The sequence below is a fragment of the Pelodiscus sinensis genome, chromosome 10 (assembly GCF_052426305.1).
Source record: "Pelodiscus sinensis isolate ZL-2025 chromosome 10, ASM5242630v1, whole genome shotgun sequence".
NCBI classification, from domain to species: domain Eukaryota; kingdom Metazoa; phylum Chordata; order Testudines; family Trionychidae; genus Pelodiscus; species Pelodiscus sinensis.
The window spans coordinates 48283335-48303692 of NC_143061.1; the positions used below are offsets into that span (position 1 = coordinate 48283335).

Genomic DNA, 20358 nt, shown 5'->3' on the forward strand with positions numbered 1-20358 from the left:
CCTAGATTGATCTAGGGGGCTAGTGTAGATGTACCCCCAGTCCTTCCACCCAGCAATAATTCCTCTATCCTGTGGGGGAGAATATTTCAAAGACTTGATTGTTGGTAAACTTTTCTTAAGTAGGATGGGATAACTTGTCCAGAACAGACTACGGGTCTCTGGAAAACTCTTGCATGAAATTGTCCATTGAAATTACTGATGCCATCTTAAAAATACTCAGTAATTTGGTACAACAGGTCCATTAACTTACTTAGTTCCACCATACAATGGGTCAAAAAACTGAACTGTAATCCTTGCAGCATACCAAGAAACAGCCACCATGGAAGAGAGTCCTATGGAGGAAAATTCAAAATGTACATATTTAAAGAAATAATTCTACAGCTTTGCATTATGAAAATGGAATTATGAAATACACATTTCACTTCATTTGCTAATTGTGAAAGCAATGATATTCTAATTTCAGTGTCAATGTATAATGATAGTATCTTACCTGCTAAAATGAAGATTGCTCCCCCTGTTACAGACATCTTTACTTTTGCGTTTTCATTACTCATCCCAGCTTGTGTGCACCTTAAACCAAACAGTGACAGCACAGTAGCCAAGAGACCCAAGACAATGGAAATTATCATCAGGGAACGACATGCTTGTATATAAGCTACATTAGAAAAGAAGGACAAAAAAATCAGTTTCCACACAATAAATTTAGCAACATTCCATTTTGGAAGTAAATGCCCATCAAAAAAATGTCAAATATTTATCAGAATTGATGAGGGAAGCTTATAAGGTTTAGATATTTGGTTTACAGAAGCACCTAGAAGTCAGAATGTTTATTTAAAATAAAATTAATGAGGCTGCCAACTTTAATGCTGAACTAGATTGACTGGTAATGAGGAAGCTAATGGTTTCAATAACACCCGATAGAGATTTTTGCATACTTGAAAAATGACCCCTATATTAGTGAGTTGGGTACCAATCATCAGTATGATTGCTTGTTTTAACGTCAAATACAAGGTTTTGTGTCCATTAAAATGGTGTATGAAAAAGAGTAGGTACTACTTTATAGGAGACAATGGAAATCTAGCTCTTCATGTTTAAATTCTCTTGTAGGATCATTGGATCATAGAAGATTGCAGGTAAAAGAGACCTTAGGAGGTCATTTAGTCCAATCCTCTGCTTAAAGTAGGACCACCTCCAAATAAACCATCCCCAACCAGGACTTTATCACATCTGGCCTTAAAAACCTACAAGGATGGAGATTCCACTCCCTCCCTAGGTAACCCATTCCAGTGCTTCACTACCTTCCTAGTGATGTTTTTCCTAATATCAAAGCTAGACCTCCCCCACTGCAACTTAAGACAATTGCTTCTTGTTCTATCATCTGCCACTGAGAACAGCCTCTTTCCATCCTCTTTGGAACCCCCTTCGGGTAGTTGAAGGCTCCTATCAAATCCCCTTCTCATTGTTTTGAAGACTAAATAGGCCAAGTTCCTTCAGCCTCTCCCCATAAGCAATGGGCCCCAGTTCCTTAATAATTTTTGTTGTCCTCTGCTGGAGTCTCTCCAATGTGTCCACATCCTTTCTGTAGTGGGAGGCCCATAACTGGATGCAATACTCCAGATGTGGCCTCACCAGTGCCAATCAGAGAGGAATAATCACCTCCCTCAATCTGCTGCCAGTGCTCCGACTAATGCACCCCAATATGCTATTAGCCTTCTTGGCTACAGGGGCGCACTGTTGACTCATATCCAGTTTCTCAAACACTGTAATTCCCAGGTCCTTTTTTGCCCAACTGCCACTTAGCTAGTTGGTGCCCAGCCAATAGCAGTGTCCGGAATTCTTCCATCCTTAGTGCAGGACTCTGCACTGGTCTTTGTTGAACCTCATGAGATTTCTTTTGGCCCAAACCTCCAATTTGTCTAGGTCACTCTGGTGACCTATCCCTTCCCTCCAGTGTATCTACCTCTTCCCCCAGCGCAGTGTCATCCATGAACTCACTGAGGGTGCAAGCCAACCCTTCATCCAGATCATTAATGAAGATGCATTTATCAGATGTCCATTGTCCAAGATATTTGGGCTTGAGATCTCAAACAAAAATTTTTGCAAATTGAACTTGCCTTTTTTTAAAAAAACCTGCCAGTCACCTCCAAGTTGTTCACCTTAATCCAGTCTCTGACCTACTGAGCTAAAAAGTCCAGAATATTATATAGAAAATGCTTTCAGACACATCTATTTCAAGCTTTCTTGAGGAAAAATATCATGGGCAATAGAAGGGGGAAAACAACCTTTTCCGTATAATGAACAGTTTTAGCCCTGATTTTCAGCTGCCCTGGACACTGGAGACATATAAGAAGGTGAATACACAGTCTGAGCAGACAACTTTCTGGAAATTTTAGGGTTCGATGGCACAGTTGTGTGCGTTACCTTAGGTAGGGATCCATCTATATGGACAGTGCTCAAAGAACATTAAAAGTTAGCTCCATCCAAATCATAGGCTACGTCTAGACTACATCCCTTTTTCGTAAAAGGGATGTAAATTAGACGTATCATAATTGCTAATGAAGCGGGGATTTAAATCTCCCCCACTTCATTAACATAAAAATGACTGCTGATTTTTTTCAGCATGGAGTTTTGCCGGAGAAAAGCGCCAGTCTAGACGCTGATCTTTCGGAAAATAAAGCCTTTTCCAAAAGATCCCTTATCCCTTATTTGAAGAGGAATGAGAGATCTTTCGGAAAAGGCTTTATTTTCCAAAAGATCAGTGTTTAGACTGACGCTTTTCTCCGGTAAAGCTGGGTGCTGAAAAAAAGCGGCAGCCATTTTTATGCTAATGAAGTGGGGGAGATTTAAATCCGCGCTTCATTAGCAATTGCGATACGTCTAATTTACATCCCTTTTACGAAAAAGGGATGTAGTCTAGACGTAGGCATAAAGTGTTAAACAGGATTACTTGTATTTCACCAGAGTTTTTAATCCTATGTTTAAGGTAACTGATGCAAGTTTAATTATTACATAATCTTCTAACACAGGAATTTATCACTATACCCCATACGACATCATCATAATCTCAACAACCTTACCTATGGAGCTGCTAGAGTTAATTCCATAACAGGAGGGATTACTCTCAGTATATCTTCTCTGGTATTTATTAATCTAGTTACAAACTAAATTCATTTACTAATCAATAATAATTGCAGCACATGATTCTACATCAGAGATGGCACAGAATTAATTGGCAATGAAACAAATTGAGGTGGTGCAATGTTCTATTTATATAATAGTTTCAATGTTTTTCAACTCAATTTAGATTTAGTCCCTGATTTTCTGACATCCAGTCAACATCCTAGTTATTGCTTAATATTTGCTTGTCTGCAGTTTTTCCACGTCTAGCTATGAAGAAAGCAGCAACAATGTATACCAGTCTCTCAATGACCTTAAAACATGCATATTGCTTCAAAGAGATTTTAACTCCAGACTTCAAAGAGAAGCCTCAGAACTGTCATTCATGATTAAATTTGACACTTTACGTATGGGCCTTAACAAAGATGCTTATTATCTCACCCATTACAAAGATAGCTTCCCCAATTATCACCCCTAATATCATTACTTCACAGACTCTAGCCTTCCCCTCTCACTTCCCCTCTGTTCCAAAATCTGATTTGTCAATTTTATATGCGTTCACTTTTTTTTATTGTATCACTTTGGTATATATGGTCGTGCCAATTTTCTTCCACAAATTGATCTGAGGAAGTGGGTCTGGCCCACGAAAGCTCATCACCTAATAAACCATCTTGTTACTCTTTAAAGTGCTGCATAGTCCTGTCTTTTGTTTCAGCTAGACCAGACTAACATGGCTGCATCTCTATCACATAAACAGTATCTGTCAAAGACCTTGAGAAAGCTAAGTATTATTCCCATTTTATAGATAGGAAAACTGAGGCACAGATACTCCATGACTATCTGATTCCCAGTCCCTCACTCTAAGCATTACACCATGCTGACTCTTGATAAAAATGTGTTCCAAAATGAACCACTTTGAGGTTCTGTATATAGCACATAATAGGGTATGTCTACACTACAGCGCTAATTCGAACTAACTTAGTTCGAATTAGTTAATTCGAACTAACGCATCCAGACTAAAAAACTAGTTCAAATTAGCGTTTTGCTAATTCGAACTAGCATGTCCACATTAAGTGGACCCTTAGCCGGGGTTAAGGATGGCCGGAAGCAGTGCCAGCAGGGCATCAGATGAGGACTTAGAGCGTGGAGCTGCTGTCTCAGGCTAGCCGAGGGCTGTGCTTAAAGGGACCCGACCCCCACCCTGGACAGACAGTTCTCAGGGGTGCCCCGCTTGCAAAGCAGTCCTGGCTTGGATTGTCCGGAGTACCCACACTGGGCACATCACAGCACTCGGCCATCAGACCGGCTGCACCTGCCGCAGGCTGCCATCTGGGGAGAGGGGGCAATTGGGGGGCTGCAGGAGAGGTTCCACCCCCAGAAGCCCACAGAGCCACCCCAGTCCTCCCCATCAGGGGCTCGTACCCCATTCCTCCCTCACCTCCTTCCACTTACCCCTCCCTAGCCCCCCTTCCTGATGTACAAAATAAAGGACAATTGTGTTCAAAAATAGAATCCCTCTTTATTGAACAAAACTGAGGGAGACTGGGAAAAGGAGGTGGGAGAGGGGAAGAGAGAGGCTGGGAGAGGGGAGGGCAACTACAATGGTGAGGGGTTTGGAACAGGTCCCATATGAAGAGAGGCTAAAGAGACTGGGACTTTTCAGCTTAGAAAAGAGGAGACGGAGGGGGGATAGGATAGAGGTCTATAAAAGCATGAGTGGGGTGAAGAGGGTGCATCAAGAAAAGTTCTTCATTAGTTCCCATAATAGAAGGACTAGAGGACACCAAAGGAAAGGAATGGGTAGCAGGCTTCAAACTAGTAACAGAAAGTTGTTCTTCACAAAGCAGAGAGTCAACCTGTGGAACTCCTTGTTGCAGGAGGCTGTGAAGGCTAGAACTATAACAGAGTTTAAAGAGAAGTGAGATCAAGTGATGGAGGTTGGGTCCATGGAGTGGTATTAGCCAGGGGGTAGGAGTGGTGTCCCTGCCCAAAGTTTGTGGAAGGCTGGAGAGGGATGGCACGAGACAAATGGCTTGGTCACTGTCTTCTGTCCATCCCCTCCAGGGTCCCTAGTATTGGCCGCTGTCGGCAGACAGGCTACTGGGCTAGATGGACCTTTGATCTGACCCAGCACAGCCATTGTAAGCTCAGGGCTCAGGGTCGGGGGTCTCAGTGGACCACCTTGATTTTCATGCCAACCTGCTCCTGGGTGGCCAGGCTGGCAGCTCTCCTGCCCTAAACGGCCACTTTCCTGTGCCTAGTGCGGAGGTCGTGGACGAGGTCCACGATGTCCGCACTAGACCAGGCGGGTGCCCGCCTCTTGCTGTCCCAGGCAAGCTCCTGGGAGCTTCCAGCCTGGTCCCGGGAAGAGGGGGAGGGCTGGGGGGCATCGGGTGGCTGGCTCGAGCCATGCCAAGTGCAGGGTCTGCTAGCTGGGTGCTGGCAGGCTTGCACCTGGCACGGGCACCATGCAAGAAATTTCTGCATCCTTAAGCCTTTAGCTGAGCAACTCATCTTCTTGCCATGCAATTATTGTTTGACATTTGCTTTCTAAAATTCTCTCCACTAACTTATCTCTTGGCCCCACCATCTCACTTTCTTGTTTTTCATCACTCTGCTCTCATTGCCCTTGTTCAATTTTCTTTTTCTAGGTCATTATTTATTCTTTACCTACTTCAATCTCCTCCCTTGATGCTATGATGGGAGACAAACTATTTACAGTAGAACCTCAGATTTATGAAAGCCAGAGTTACAAACTGACAGTCAACCAAGCACCTCATTTGGAACCAGAGGTATGCAATCAAACATCAGGAATAAAGCAAATACAGGACAGGCCTCTGTTAAACATAAACTACTACAAATAAAGGGAAAACAGCAAATAGCATTTTTTCCTGCATAGTAAAGTTTCAAAACTGTATGAAGTCAATGTTCATTTGCAAACTTTTGAAAAACAACCGCAGCATTTTGTTCATCATTACAAACATTTCAGAGCTACAAACAACCTCTTCTCCCGGGGTGTTTGTAACTTGAGGTTCTACTGTATTATATCCTCCATAAATACATTCCTTCTGGGGAGCTTTGATTAACCTCACTAATCTGAAGCAGAGACATTGAATCTTAACTCAACGATAATAAAACTAAAGTTTAAAGTGCCAATATAAATAGAAATTGGCAGCTGATTAAATGATTAGTGACAAATGCTTTATCTCCCACATGTAACACAGGTGCTAAATACATAAGCAATTTAATATAGTTGGTCTTCTAAGCACTGCAGTCTGAATTAGCAGTGCATAAAATAAGATACTCAATTCAAACCCCTTATCTGTGTCAAAGGGACCCAAATATCTTTGGCTACAAGGAGCTGTATTGTAGAAATACAGATTCTGGGCATTTTCTATGAATCAACGACAATCATATTGTAAAGTTTGGTTTGTTCTCAATACTAACCATTTCATCTACTGTCTTGTGAATTGCCCATGTACTGTCAGTTACATAAACTTTGGCTGCCATAACTTGTGGGCACCAGATTGGTTAGCATCTTATCTCCACAAACAGTTTAAAGAAATGGATCCCCAAACCCCGTATAAAACTCTTTTCATTCTGAAGTTTCATACTTTAAATATAGTCTGAACATTCAATTTACTATAAATGCTATTTCATACCTACTTATATTCAAAAGCACCAATAAATATCAAATGTCAATTATTAAGACTGTGCCTGGAAAACAGGAGTGGGGAACCTTTTTTGGGCAGGGGACACTGACCCACAGAAAAATCAGTCAGAGGCCACACACAAGTGAGAAGCAAAAAAAAAAAAAAAAAACAAATCCTCGCTGATGTGGTCACTGACTAAGGATAAAGACACTCCCCACTTTCTCCTCGCACACCAGGGCCTAGGGGTGCCCAGCCTAGTAGATTTTGTGTGTGCTCCAACCCCACAGTGAGGCAGCGGGGGAACTGGAGTACCAGTCTGGGCTCCCCAGTGCTGGGGCCCCCCAAGCCTCATCCAGGCAAGCCAGGAGCCACATCTGACCCCCCCAGGCCTGAGGTTCCCCACCCCTGCTGTAAAATATCTCACTGAAAAAAATAAAGAAACTTTGAGAGATGCTCATGAAGGCTAGAAATGGTACAATGTCCAGTTATCATTCCATAGGATGTCAGCAAGCATATTGCATTATGTTTTAAATGCCTATAGAAAGAATAATTGCCTGATGCATTATTTTAATAGCTTTTTTGATGTGGTTTATTTGACACATTGTCAAGGCTGTTCCCCACTCTGGTACTTCAAGTTCAGAAGCAGGGGGGCCTCAAGAGATACCCCACCACTAAAGGCTTCTGCTTAAAAACTCTGCAAGTTCACAGTTTCTCTGACCTTGGGTGGCATGCTGACATCACCCAAATGCAAAAAATCCCTTTGAGAACCCTAGAAGATGCATTTGGGAATTTCTTCCTGTAGCGTACCCTCTAGCTCTTTAATCTTCCCTCTGGAGAAACCTCGAAAACAAACTGTAATTTCTTAATAGCTAATCTTTCAGTCTCAGACATACACATACAGACATCAGATCATAATCTTAAAAAGGTGATTTTATTAATAAAACAAAGACATACTTGTAAAGCATACTTGGTTGCTAGGTGTTACAGAGAAACTGAAAATTGCTTCCCTGTGATTCAATTTCAAAGGTATAATGTGGAGTAAGAGTTAGTACATAGGCTCAGCAAAGAAGAGTTGAACAAATCCAAAAATAAAGAAAATAACCTGATTACATCTAAGTAAACATTCCCTATTCTGCTCACATCTCTGTTGTTCCAAGGTTTAGTCTGTCCCTAGTCATGCATGTTGCTAAATATTCCATGCTTTGCTTCCTGGCTCAATTTGGGTTTGTAGTTCTCCTCTGGTCACACAAATACTAGGGCAGAAAGATCACTGCTTCATATTAAAAAAAAACTGCACTCTGTTTTCTTTTGGCTCTCCTGATTCTCTGCCAACACTTCCTGGAGACTGCCAAGAAACCAGTCTCTGGGTTTAACTCTTACAGATAATTTAGTTAATTGAAAAGGGTAGTACCCCTCCCATTCACCACACACATTCTAATGCTTTATAGACTTTTTTTATTGCAATAGTCTATGAAGCCTTTATTGACCAAAAAAAAAATCTATTTCACTTTTTGCCACAGTTCCTAGTGAGCACCCCTGCCTGCTCACTCAGTAGGACTGATGTAAGGAGAATTTAAGCCTCAGTGCTCTGGATCCAGCAGACTGAAGTATTAGTTCCTCCCCTGGCTTCCCTGGCACATTTACTAGGCACTGACTTTGAGTCTGTACCCTTTTTCAGAAATGGGGCCTTCAGCCACCCGCCCTAAGCTTCAGGACTGGCATTGACTCCTGAATATCCCAGTTATTTAAACACACCTCTCCCAGAACTCCACTTGTGGTTTACAGAGCATGCAACTGGTGTAAAGCAGTTATACATGCACGCACACAGAGCACAGTCTAACACAGGGGTGGGCAATAGAAAAGCAGCGACCCACCAGGGTTAGTCCTTGGTGGTCCTCTGCTGCTATATTTACCTGCGCCTCTGCAGGTATCAGCGATCGCAGCTCTTGTTGGCTGTTCCCATTGGCTGGGAACAGTAATCTATGGCCAGGATGGTATTTGCCCACCTTGGGTCTAACACCTTTGTTGTCTTTTATATTTAATTGTACACAGCACACAAAACAATATACACCTAAAACTACTATGTCCATCACTTTCTAGTTCACCCTTCCCTTGAGTCCTGGGGGGGAATCGTCTGGGTTACAGAAGGCACGAATGGTGTCCCTGACTCATGCACACTGTTACATTCCCTCATGCACTGAAGACAATGGCCCCTAAGCAGACCAGCCTGTCTTTTAAAAACCTTCATTCCTTGTACCAGGTAAGTTACATCTTTTGTCATTTCCACCCCACCCCCACCCCCACGCACAAACCCATCACATGACTCTGTTGCCAATGTGTGTTTTCCCCTGCTAACTCAGTTACCCTGGGATGGAACCACCAGGCTTTTGATTGGGTAGTTAAGAGTCAACTACCCTCTCTTATTAGTCTTTTGGAATTTGGAAACCCAATGTGGAGGCAAACAAATCACAGAAGAGATGAAAGAGTTTACAGCCTTACACAGACACATAGGTTTTATAATCTCACACAGAATTCATAAATTGTACAGACATATTCCCAATTCATTTTCCATTACTACTACACATATCGAGTTAGAGTTTTCTTAAACTAAAAAGGGTTCTTTCAAAAAAATTCTTCTATTAGATAAAAAGTATTGCATGAAAATAGAGACATACCAGGCAGTGCCAACATAGATTCAAACTGTCTGCAGTTGGAAACTCCAGTGCTATCTTCTGCACAGCTTTTCCACAGGTTTTCAAACAAGCTAGAAGTGGTAATCACATTCCCATGTATGGTGGAGGTTTTCCAGTAACTATTTGATAAAGTGGCTCCCACAGCTAGCCATCCACACAAGCTCAGCAGAAAGCCAATGATTTCCAAAGCAGCAGACATGTTTGTGAATATTAACACACTGTCTATCTTTTATAAAAATTAAGCGTATAAAATATTGTTCCCTGCAGAAGACTACGTGCTGTTCTATCTCTAGTTTCACTCCAAAATGAAGCTACCTTTGCTCTTTGCTCAACCCCCAGGGTGATAAGGCTTTTCATGCATAACAGTAATATCTGGAAGCAATTTATGGGAAAGATATTAATTGAAATAGTCTGAGAAACTTACACGTTATTTTTATGATTAAAAGTTATGGAATGAGCCCATAATGCATCCTGAGTCAGAAAGTCTATCCAGTGTTCTGACTATCACCTCTCCCATGAAGTTTTTGAGACTGGTAAACTTTTATGATGTTCATAGAGTCTCTATCTAAATTTTATCAATCATAGTTCACATAAGGCTACAATTACTTGGAATTTTATAGCTGCTTTGAAAGATTAGTGTTCCTATGGTATTTGCTTTAAAACAAAATTAGATTCTAATTCAAAAGCAGGAATTTTATTTTCTATGTATGGTACTTTACATACTTATGGAACTTAATTATAAGTAAAAACAACTCATACCAAGACAACATATATTTTAGTTAAGATAGTTATTGTATTACTATACTCAGTATTTCAAAGGATGTTAAGTTTGTAGATAAAAGATAAACATTAATATTTTACAAACGATTGATTGCTAGTTAAAGTGATATTTCCCCATGAAACCGCATCCCACTCACACTAAAACATGAAAGTATGACATGGAATCATAGCAAAATTTCAGGTGGATTGAATCACAATTTGAAAATAGTTTTATGGCTCTCAATATCAATTTATTAAATGTTTGTCAGAGGCTTTTTTTAAGAATTCTAGTGATTAAGGGTATAATCATATCCCAGACTAGTTCCACAGAAGACATTTTCATTGGCATTTTATGACTTTAGTAACTTAAACTGTTTGCAAATATAAATAGGCTAAATCACAGGTAGTAAACTGCTTCTACCTCACCTGGAGAATAAAGCAACATTTCTATTCTACACAAACTAGATCCTTTTGTTGTGTTAAATGTATATAGATATGGAACTTGTTATTATACAGTTAATATACAGACTTCCAAAAGGACCACTCATCACGAGTGTCACAAATTCCTAATAAACTAGATGGATCAGCTCTTTTAGATATGCTCATCAAACCTCTTTGGTCATTTTGTGGCTAGGCTTTAGAAGGCTAGGTTTTGGTTGCAAAGGCATGTTAGAATGCTACATGCCTGCTTCAGCTACCATAAAAATCAATGGGAGTTTTGCTGTTGATTTAGACAAGAGCAGACTTTGGACTCAGAGGGTATGTCTGCCCAGCAATTAAGCACCCATAGCTAGCCCGTGTCAGCTGACTCAAGCTCATGAGACTTGGGCTACGGGGCTGTAAAATTGTAAGCCGAATCAGTTGACACCAGCTAGCTGGGGGTATTTACTTGTTGTGTAGACACTGAATCGTAGAATCATAGGCCTGGAAGGAACCTTGCGAGGTCATCTAGTCCAGTCCCTTGCCCCCATGGCAGGACTAAGTATTAGCATTCTAGACCATTCCTGACAGGCGCTTGACTAACCTGCTCTTAACATTTTCTAATGATGAATGTCATACCCAGAATGCCACTGTGCTCAGTAGTGCCTTTGCACTCTTATAAAGCTCTCTGATGATGACCATGAAGATTTGCTCCTTATAAGACATTAATCAAAGAACGTGGTAACAATTTAACTTTTCGTAAGAATCCTACCAATGCTGCACTTCTGCCTGGGGACTGGGGGTCTCTGCAATTTTAACGTGATGGAACTTTAGATCAACATATTGTGGCAGTACTTACATCTCTTTTGAAGAACTTGCTGTTTTTACAAAAACAAAAGAGGGAACATTTCAGACTCCTTTATCTCAACATAGGGTTTGATCCTCACTATCCTCACTATCGGTATCCCCACATACCTCTAGCACAGCTGAATTCAGTGAGGCACTTTTTATATTCAGCAATGGACAGTTGCTTTTAATGAAGGGGTGTGGAGTCATTTTGGCTTCCTTGATGTTCAGAGTTCTTAGCCTTTAGAACACAGAACTTATCCCTTCAGACGCTTGCTTGAAAGAATAGTTTTGTGTTGTATGCTTTGTTGTGTTTGGATAACCTGCCATATAAGATCTCACTCTGATAAAGAGCTAATTAACAAACTCCAACTTTATTTTGGCTGCTTACAACTAGCTTTCAAACAGGTTTTGCTAGGAAGCATTATGCTGCCTGAAAGCACCTGCTCCATTTTTATATTTATTGTTACCTCTCTTCTCTTTTAAAGAAAACTGTCAAACGCCCCTGCAACAACTGATAATGTAATCTAATGTGTACTTTTCAGATGGTGCCTGTTCTTCTGGTTGCTATGTTCATTGTTGTATAAGTTTGCCTAGCTACTTACCAGTATAACTTAGAAGTTCATCACACAAACTCTCCTAGGCTACGTCTAGATGCAGGTTTCTTGTGCAAGAAGCTTTTTTCAGAAGAGATCTTCCAAAAAAACTTCTGAAAGAGAGTGTCCACACACAAAAGTGCAACGAGAAAGCGATGTGATTTTGCAAAAGAGAGCATCCAGACTCATTGGATGCTCTCTTGCATAAAAGGCCACCTGAAATCAATGAGGAGAGGCTGAAGGAGTTGGGTCTGTTTAGTCTGCAGAAGAGAAGAGTGAGGGGGGATTCGCACAGATACAGACAGACATCATCTTTCTGTCCAAGTGCAGGGGGATTTGATGGCAGCCTTCAACTTCCTGAAGGGAGGTTCCAAAGAAGATGGAGAGAGGCTGTTCTCAGTGGTGACGGATGGCAGAACAAGGAACAATGGTCTCAAGTTGCGGTGGGAGAGGTCCAGGTTGGATATTAGGAAAAACTATTTGAGTAGGAGAGTGGTGAAGCACTGGGATGGGTTACCTAGGAAAGTAGTGGAGTCTCCATCCCTAGAGATTTTTAAGTCTTGGCTTGACAAAGCCCTGGCCGGGTTGATTTAGTTGGGATTGGTCTTGCCTAGAGCAGGGGGCTGGGCTTGATGACCTTCTGAGGTCTCTTCCAGCCCTATGATTCTATGATTTAGTCTCCAGTTGCTTCCAAGTGCTGGTGCCGGAGCCTTGCAGAGACACGCACTTAAAGGGACCCCCCTGGACAGCCATTTCTCTGCTGCTGCCTGCTTGCTACCTCTTTGAGGGACAGCAAACTGCTCGCAGTGCCTGCTGTGGTTGCCCTGTCCTTTTTTGGATGCCACAGCTTTTTCCTTGGTTCCATGGAGCTGGAGTTGCCCCTGGGCATGTGATGGCCCCACACGGCCATGCTGCAGTTTCTGCAGCACTTAGTGCCACCTGCCTTCCTGGTCCTGCAGGACCTGGACCCTAATCTCATTCTGGGGATCCTTTCAGTGGCTGCAGCTGCTCCACTCTGGCAACTGCACCCCACAGTGGAGAAAAGATTCTGGAGGTAAGGCATTGTGGGGCTGAAGTCCCTGCACAGGGAGGGAGAGTGTTGGATAAGGGGGACCCTTGGAACAGGGGGCCTCGGGACTGTGGGGGGTGGAGTGAGTGTAGGGGAAGCCCCGTCCCTGGGGGCTTCTGCTGTCCAGCCCTCACACAGCCCTGCTGCTGGGGGAGAGGGGAGCAGCCTCTTAAGAGGTGGCTCCTGCAGTGTTTGGGGGGGTGGAAGGGAGAGGAGCAGGGCGGGCACCTCCCGAGGGCTCAGGCATCCCCTCTCTCATTCTCTGTTTTGTGTGTTTCTTTGTCTCCTTCTGCAGGTGGTGAGGGCCATCAATTACCTCCTGCTGAGAAGGGTCGTCCATCTAGGAGACCTGGACACGACCGTGGCTGGATTTGCTGCCCTGAGATTCCCGAACTGCGGGGGAGCGATTGATGGTACCTACATCCCCATCTTCACACCGGACCATCGAGTGGCCCAGTACATAAATCAGAAGGGCTACATTTCCATTGTCCTGCAGGCCCTGGCTGACCATCGGGGAAAATTTACCGACATTTTTGTTGGGTGGTCGGGCAGGGTGTGTTCAGGAACTCAAGCCTGTACCATAAGCTGGTGCCAGGCACATTTTTCCCCCCCAGGACTTTGCAGTTGGGGATGTGCACATGCCTCTGTGCATAGTGGGGAATGTGGCATACCCCCTCATGCCATGGCTCATGAAGCCATACACCGGTCACGGGATCCCAGCAGGGACCTGTTTAATGCCCACCTGAACCGGGCCAGGATCCAGGTGAAGTGAACCTTTGGCCGCCTCAAGGCACGTTTCCAGTGCCTCCTCACTCGCCTGGACGTAGGGGAGCACGTCATCCCCGAGGTGGTGGCAGCATGTTGCTTCCTCCACAATACTGTGGAATGGAAGGGGAGGCCTTCCTCCTGGGGTGGGAGGCAGACACCGGCCGCGAGGGACGAGCATTTGAGCATCCCCGGACAACTGCCATCTGCCAGGCCCATCAGTTGTGGAGGTGCATCCGGGAGGCCCTGAGGGAGAGATTCTCTCAAGCACCTCACTAACTGTCCCAGAACTTTCCCAATAGGGGCCTCTGGCTTGCTGCTCTATCCCTTCCCATCACAACCCCTCCCTTTGGCCCTTCCCTGACCTCCCAATAAACGTATCTTGTAGGTTTTTTTAAAAAATGCAGTCTGTATTAATGAAAGATTCGGAAAAGGTGTGCAGAGGGAGAAGGGTTCTGAACTGGGAGGGGGGATCAGAACTGGGAGGGGGCTCTAAACTGGGAGGAGGCGGCTCGATGTGCCGCCTCAGGTGCGGGCACCTCGTCGGGCTTGTGTGGGTGTGGGGACCACAAAGGGGATATGGAGGGGGGGCTGCAGTGGGGTCCAGGTTGGCAGGGAACAGTGAGAGAGGGCATGGGCATCACTTGGGGAGGGGGCATGGACATTGCTAGGTGAGGGAGCAGAGGAATGGCATGGGGAGGGAGCAGAGGCATGGCAGGGGGGCAAGCAGAGAGGGAATGGGCATAGCATGGGGGGTAGGAGGGTGGAAACCAGGAGAAGCGGCATCAGGCACTTGTTCCGTCAGGCGGGACACAACAGCGCACGTGTTATCGCACTGCTGTATCAGTTGGTCCCAGGCGTGCTTCCACTATTCCAGGTCTGGTGGATGTTAGGAAGGACACTCTTTCACAAAAAGGCTTTTTCCTCATAGAATGAGGATTACCAATTGTGGGAAAAGCCCTCTGTTCTTGCAATTTACTTGCGAAAGAATGTGCTTGCAGTGTGGACATAACTCAAGTTTTGTCGGGAAAACAGCCATTTTTTCAACAAAACTCTGTAGTCTAGACATACCTCAGATGAGCAGATTAACACTTTGCTGTTGCTTTGAGGAAACCTCAGTGAAGATGTTTTGTGATCAAAATCTCAATCCTTTCTGAACATCTGGAACTCTTAGAGGCCCAAAGATGCCAGGACTACGAACTGTGAAGCCAATAGGTGCCAGAGCTCAGCTCTGGCAAGCCCTTGCACAAAGTAGCCCTGACACAAATTATACATTGAGTGTCAGTCTCCATCTAGCTGTTCATCTCCCTGAATCACATCTCTATACTCCCTGGCTACGTCTTCACTGGAATGATTTTCCAAAAATGCTTTTAACGGAAAACTTTTCCGTTAAAAGCATTTTCGGAAAAGCGCGTCTAGATTGGCAGGATGCTTTTCCGCAAAATCACTTTTTGCAGAAAAGCGACCGTGACCAATCTAGACGCGGTTTTCCGCAAAAAAGCCCTAATCGCCATTTTCGCGATCGGGGCTTTTTTGCGGAAAACACTACTCTGCTGTCTACACTGGCCCTTTTGCGCAAAAGTCTTTCGGAAAAAGACTTTTGCCCAAACAGGAGCAGCATAGTATTTCCGCAAAAGCACTGACGATCTTACATGAGATCGTCAGTGCTTTTGCGGAAATTCAAGCGGCCAGTGTAGACAGCTGACAAGTTTTTCCGGAAAAGCGGCTGATTTTCCAGAAAAAGTTGCCAGTCTAGACACAGCCCCTCAGTATCATTTCCCAGGCCCTGGTAATACCACCCAAAGTCACTCTTCTATCCATTTTTGTTATGTTCTGGAACTGTACTTTTATTGGGCTCTTTATTTGAGCAACCTTGATGCCCAGAAGTGATACTATTGTCTCATTATCTATGATCATAGAATCATAGAATCATAGAGCTGAAAGAGACCTCAGGAGGTCATCAAGTCCAGCCCCCTGCCCGAGGCAGGACCAATCCCAACTAAATCAACCCAGCCAGGGCCCTGTCAAGCCAAGACTTAAACACCTCTAGGGATGGAGACTCCACTGCTTCCCTAGGTAACCCATTCCAGTGCTTCACCACCCTCCTAGGGAAATAGTTTTTCCTAATATCCAGAAAGTCCAGTCTGTATTTCTTTTTATTCCTTTGATTTTTTAATTTAGTTTTTCTTTTCCCCATGGCCTTTAATATGGAGTGAAGTTTTCCCTTCCTTCATTAACTAGTTTAAACTAAAATAATAGGAGCTTATTCCCATACTGAGATAGTGATTGAAGAGTTTCCTTCCAGAGGAAGTTTTCACACCAGACAGTCTCTGATTGTGACACAGAGGAAGGTCTAAAAAATCCCACAATAAACAGATGTAGGATAATCTGCCTTCCCCTGTTCCAAATGAGTTCTAATCAGTGATCCCTGTAAGATGTGAGCTTGTGTGGATGCTCAGGAGAGATTCAAATGCTGCAAACTGATTAGCAGAGCAGGTTTTTTTGTTTCTACAGGTGGTGCACATTTGCACATGCCGTAGTGCACAGAAAGAATTATTTTGCACGTGGATGGAAAATATCCGTACATGGATGGAAAAAGATTATAGGGAACATTGGTTCTAATCCTAATCTCTAATAATTAGAGGTGGGTTTAAAACCTGAAGCATCAAGCTTAATGTACCTTCAAAAAAATTGCATTGCAAATAAAGGATTTTTAATCCTTGGTTTGAGCCGCAAAGACTGATGTCTATATAAGTTTTACAATAGCAGACATTTATCAGCAATTCACGATGTCCTTTAACATTTCTACATATCAAGCAAACAGATCAAAGAAGTGAAATACTGCTCACTATAGTTAGACACAAATAAATAGCTCTGTACAATCATGGACAAAACAAGTTAAATACTGAGGAACTTTAACATTTAAAAATGGGGTGGGATCAAGGACAATTATTGAAGGGAATTTTTAGTGACCTTTTAAGTCACACAAATATCCAATTTACTGAGCAACAACAGATCTGCATGGTGGTCACTAACATGGTAACAGAAGAAGAGCAGAAGTCACCTTTATAACTCTTACTTGTTAAATGGAGAGGAACTGAAAATCAAACAAATGCAGGAGGAAAATGCTGAACTATTAGCTCTCATTCTAGTTACTTTCCTTTACAAGTCTTTGGTGGCCTATGTAGAATGATGAATACTCAGAATTACTTCAAAAGCAAATGGATTGAGATAATACAAAATGATCTGGACAAAATGGAGAAATGGGCTGAGGTAAATATGATGAACTTCAATAAGGACAAATCCAAAGCAATCCACTTAGGAAGGAATAATCAGTTTCACACATACAAAATGGGAAGTGTCTAGGAAGGAATACTGCAGAATGGGAGCTAGGGGTCATAGTGGACCACAATCTACAGTGTGACACTGTTGGGGGGGAAAAAAGCATCATTCTGGGATGCATTAACGGGAATGTTATAAGCAAGACATGAGAAGTCATTCTTCTGCTCTACTCTGCACTGATTAGGCCTCAACTGGAATATTGTGTCCAGCTCTAGAGTACCACATTTCAAGAAATGTGGAGAAATTGAAGAAGGTGCAGAGAAGAGCAACAAAAATGATCAGCGGTCTAGAAAACAAGAGCTATGAGGGAAGATGGAAAGAATTGGGTTTTTTAGTCTGGAAAAGAGAAGACTGGGGGTCGGGGGAGAGGAGGCCGGGTGCTGAGTGTTTGTAGGGTTGCCAGGTGCCCGGTGTTTTCACCTCCTGGCCGGGGAAAAAAATCAGAAAATACCGGACATCATAGGTGTCCGGTATTTTCTGAATTTTTTTTACCAAACAGGAGGCAAAAATACTGGACTGTCTGGGTGAATACCGGACACCTGGCAACTCTAGTTCCGGATGAAGAGCCAAAGTCCAGCTGGATCCAGCTCAAAGAGCCGGGGCAAAAAGTTGTAGAGAGAAAAAAAAAAGGTTTGGCCCTTTAAGAAAGCTTTTTGAGGCTTTTTGGCCTCTGTAGGCTCATGTTGGTGGCCACTGCCGCCATATTGGATCTGCTATTTTGATCTGGACGGCTCCCCTACCCTGGTGAGCACAGGGGAGTCAGGAGGTGTGAGCCGTGTTCAGTGGGTGTGGGTGTGGCTTTGTGAGCCTTGGGGGCGGCTTCGCGAGCCTCACTGATAGGGTGAAGGGGAGCCACATGTGGCTAGTGAGCTGTGGGTTGGCCACGCCTGTACCAGACTATTTGTTGTTTTTAAAATTTTTCCTGTTACAGACTAATTCGGCTACCCCTCTGAAGAGGTTGAAAACAGCTAGATCTCCCCAAAATGCGAGCCTTTCAATAGTATACAGCAATTATTTCTGTTCTTGTTCATGAGGTAAGAACTTACAAGTATGTCAGTCTTGCAGGGTTTTTTGGCACTGGCTCCAGGCAGAAATACTGAAAACCCAGAATAATTCAAAGCAGAGTATGTTTCAATCCCTAGATGAAACAATTCTTCTGTTGCTACACTTGATGCTAAATTATCAAACTACCATGTTTTGTCCTAGGAAAAGGTCAGAAGCACTAGTTGTACCCTCGGAAATATTTTTAAATTTGTTTATATTAAAACTATCACCTTTGAATAATAAAAATTTTAGAAGCACTTTGCTATGTGGCACTAACAAAAAATGAAATTTCTTTCAGAGATTCCTAGTTTCAAGTAAACAATTCTGTTTAAAGTAAAAAACATCTAGTCCTCTGGTACCTGGGTTGAATGTCAAGATTTTTTTCTAGATCATCTTAAATGATGAGATTACGATGTCTGCTCCTTCTTGAAAATGATATGTATTCGGACAAAGAGAAAAAATATTTGAGTGATCTGATTAAGACACAGAATTCTAGAGCACCACTAAAGTTATATCCCAAGCCATCGTATGAATAAACTCCTCTAATACAACGAGATGTGATATGCCTATAATTAAGAACAAAAACTATGGAAACAATTGGAGACAGTATATTTTTCAAACCTGTAATGGCTGAAATTCAGATCCATGCAAAGAGATAGGATATTTATAGTGCAGGTGGACTGGATGCACAGGAGCACTACTCTGTACTGCAGGGTCTCCATGGGATCTAACGATTCCACTGAAGGTCGGAGGGGAGGTGTTAAAGAGGTGCTGCTGCTACTCTAAATCATAGGCTACAGTAGTGACCATAAAGGGGCTGAGTTGAAGCCTTATAGCCTGTCCATAGCGAAGTCTGTCCCTGAACTCTGTATCCAAAGAGGGAGGTAAATTGCCCCCAAGTATTTTATTAATTTAAACCATACACTTACTGTCCACACTCAGCAAGGAGAAAAATATCTTGCACTGAACTGAACCCAATGCAGTAGCTGCACAATTCATCCAAAGACCTTCGTAAACCCAGGTTGCAGTAATAATTGTTGTTGCCATGCTGGAAATTTTCCATTTGTTGGACACAGTCGTAACAAGTAAAATGATGAGTCCCGCCAAAGCCAGAAGCAATGCAGAGATTTGTAAAGCTGATGATGCCATTCCTTGGTTTCCAAAGTAGCCCCCCAAAATTCAGACACCAGAAACCTATTAAAATAGTTTAAATACATGCAATAGATCAAATTACATTTACATATATTTTATATAAATTGCAAGCTAGCAGTGAAAATATTAGCAAAATTAATTAAAGCTTAATAATTTATTTGGAAATGAAGCAAAAGTATTCTAAATATCCCATGATATTTGTTCCAGATTGTTAGGTTTCTACATCTTTATATGCTAACCATTAAAAAAAGATACTCCGACACTCTGAGTTTCCATCATGTCTCCTGTTACAACATTTCCATTTCACTTGTTTACAAATTAAGTTTGTTTATTTTTTAATTAAAGCAATCAAACACAAGAATAACAATAATTTAATTGAACCAATTTACATTTTATTACATTGCATTACATAGATTCAAATTTCAAACAAAACAATGTCGACACTTACGGTTACAGATATGTTTTCTGCCTATTTCAGTTGTCCTTCAGCTAGATGGTGATGTCAGCACTTTGTGAGACGCTCAGTTTGGTCAAACACAAAGTTTGTACTGTATTAGGACTTTTCCCCCTGTACTAAAAATCAAGGCCTCACTAACAGATCATTGACTGGTGGATAAGAGTTCATAGTACTACACTAAAGTCTAACTTCAATAACATGGACAAGTTAAATTAAACAAATTAAAATCAATCATAATATTAGAGAGGCTAATTGCAAGAAGTTTTCAAACTATTCTGGGGATCACTTGCTGGGGGCCTGATAACAACTGATTGCTCACATTGTGTCAGTTTCTCCTTTGTTTCTTGTTGTTACAATTAATCAGAGTTAACTCACACAAAATTTCACTAATAGGGCTGTCATTTAATCACAGTGTAGCTCACAGAAATGTAATCGCGATTTTAAA

At 42.6% G+C, this 20358-nt stretch overlaps 1 protein-coding gene across 2 annotated transcripts in view; it reads right to left on the reverse strand.

The window, feature by feature from the left end:
- The window catches only part of LOC102448096 (claudin-15-like), a 34236-nt gene extending 14180 nt beyond the window's left edge, over positions 1–20056 (reverse strand). Inside the window, exons 1-4 of one of the 2 annotated variants that reach the window (XM_006125192.5) lie at positions 19905–20056; positions 19234–19498; positions 491–655; positions 251–332 (exon numbers count right to left, since the gene is read on the reverse strand). In XM_006125192.5, the coding sequence (XP_006125254.1) occupies positions 251–332; positions 491–655; positions 19234–19453 (467 nt within the window). In that variant the 5' untranslated portion in view covers positions 19454–19498; positions 19905–20056. Of the gene's footprint in view, positions 1–250; positions 333–490; positions 656–9445; positions 9775–19233; positions 19499–19904 lie in introns of those variants that run through there. The other variant, XM_006125193.5, reaches the window with a different exon arrangement.
- Positions 20057–20358: the final 302 nt, after the last annotated feature.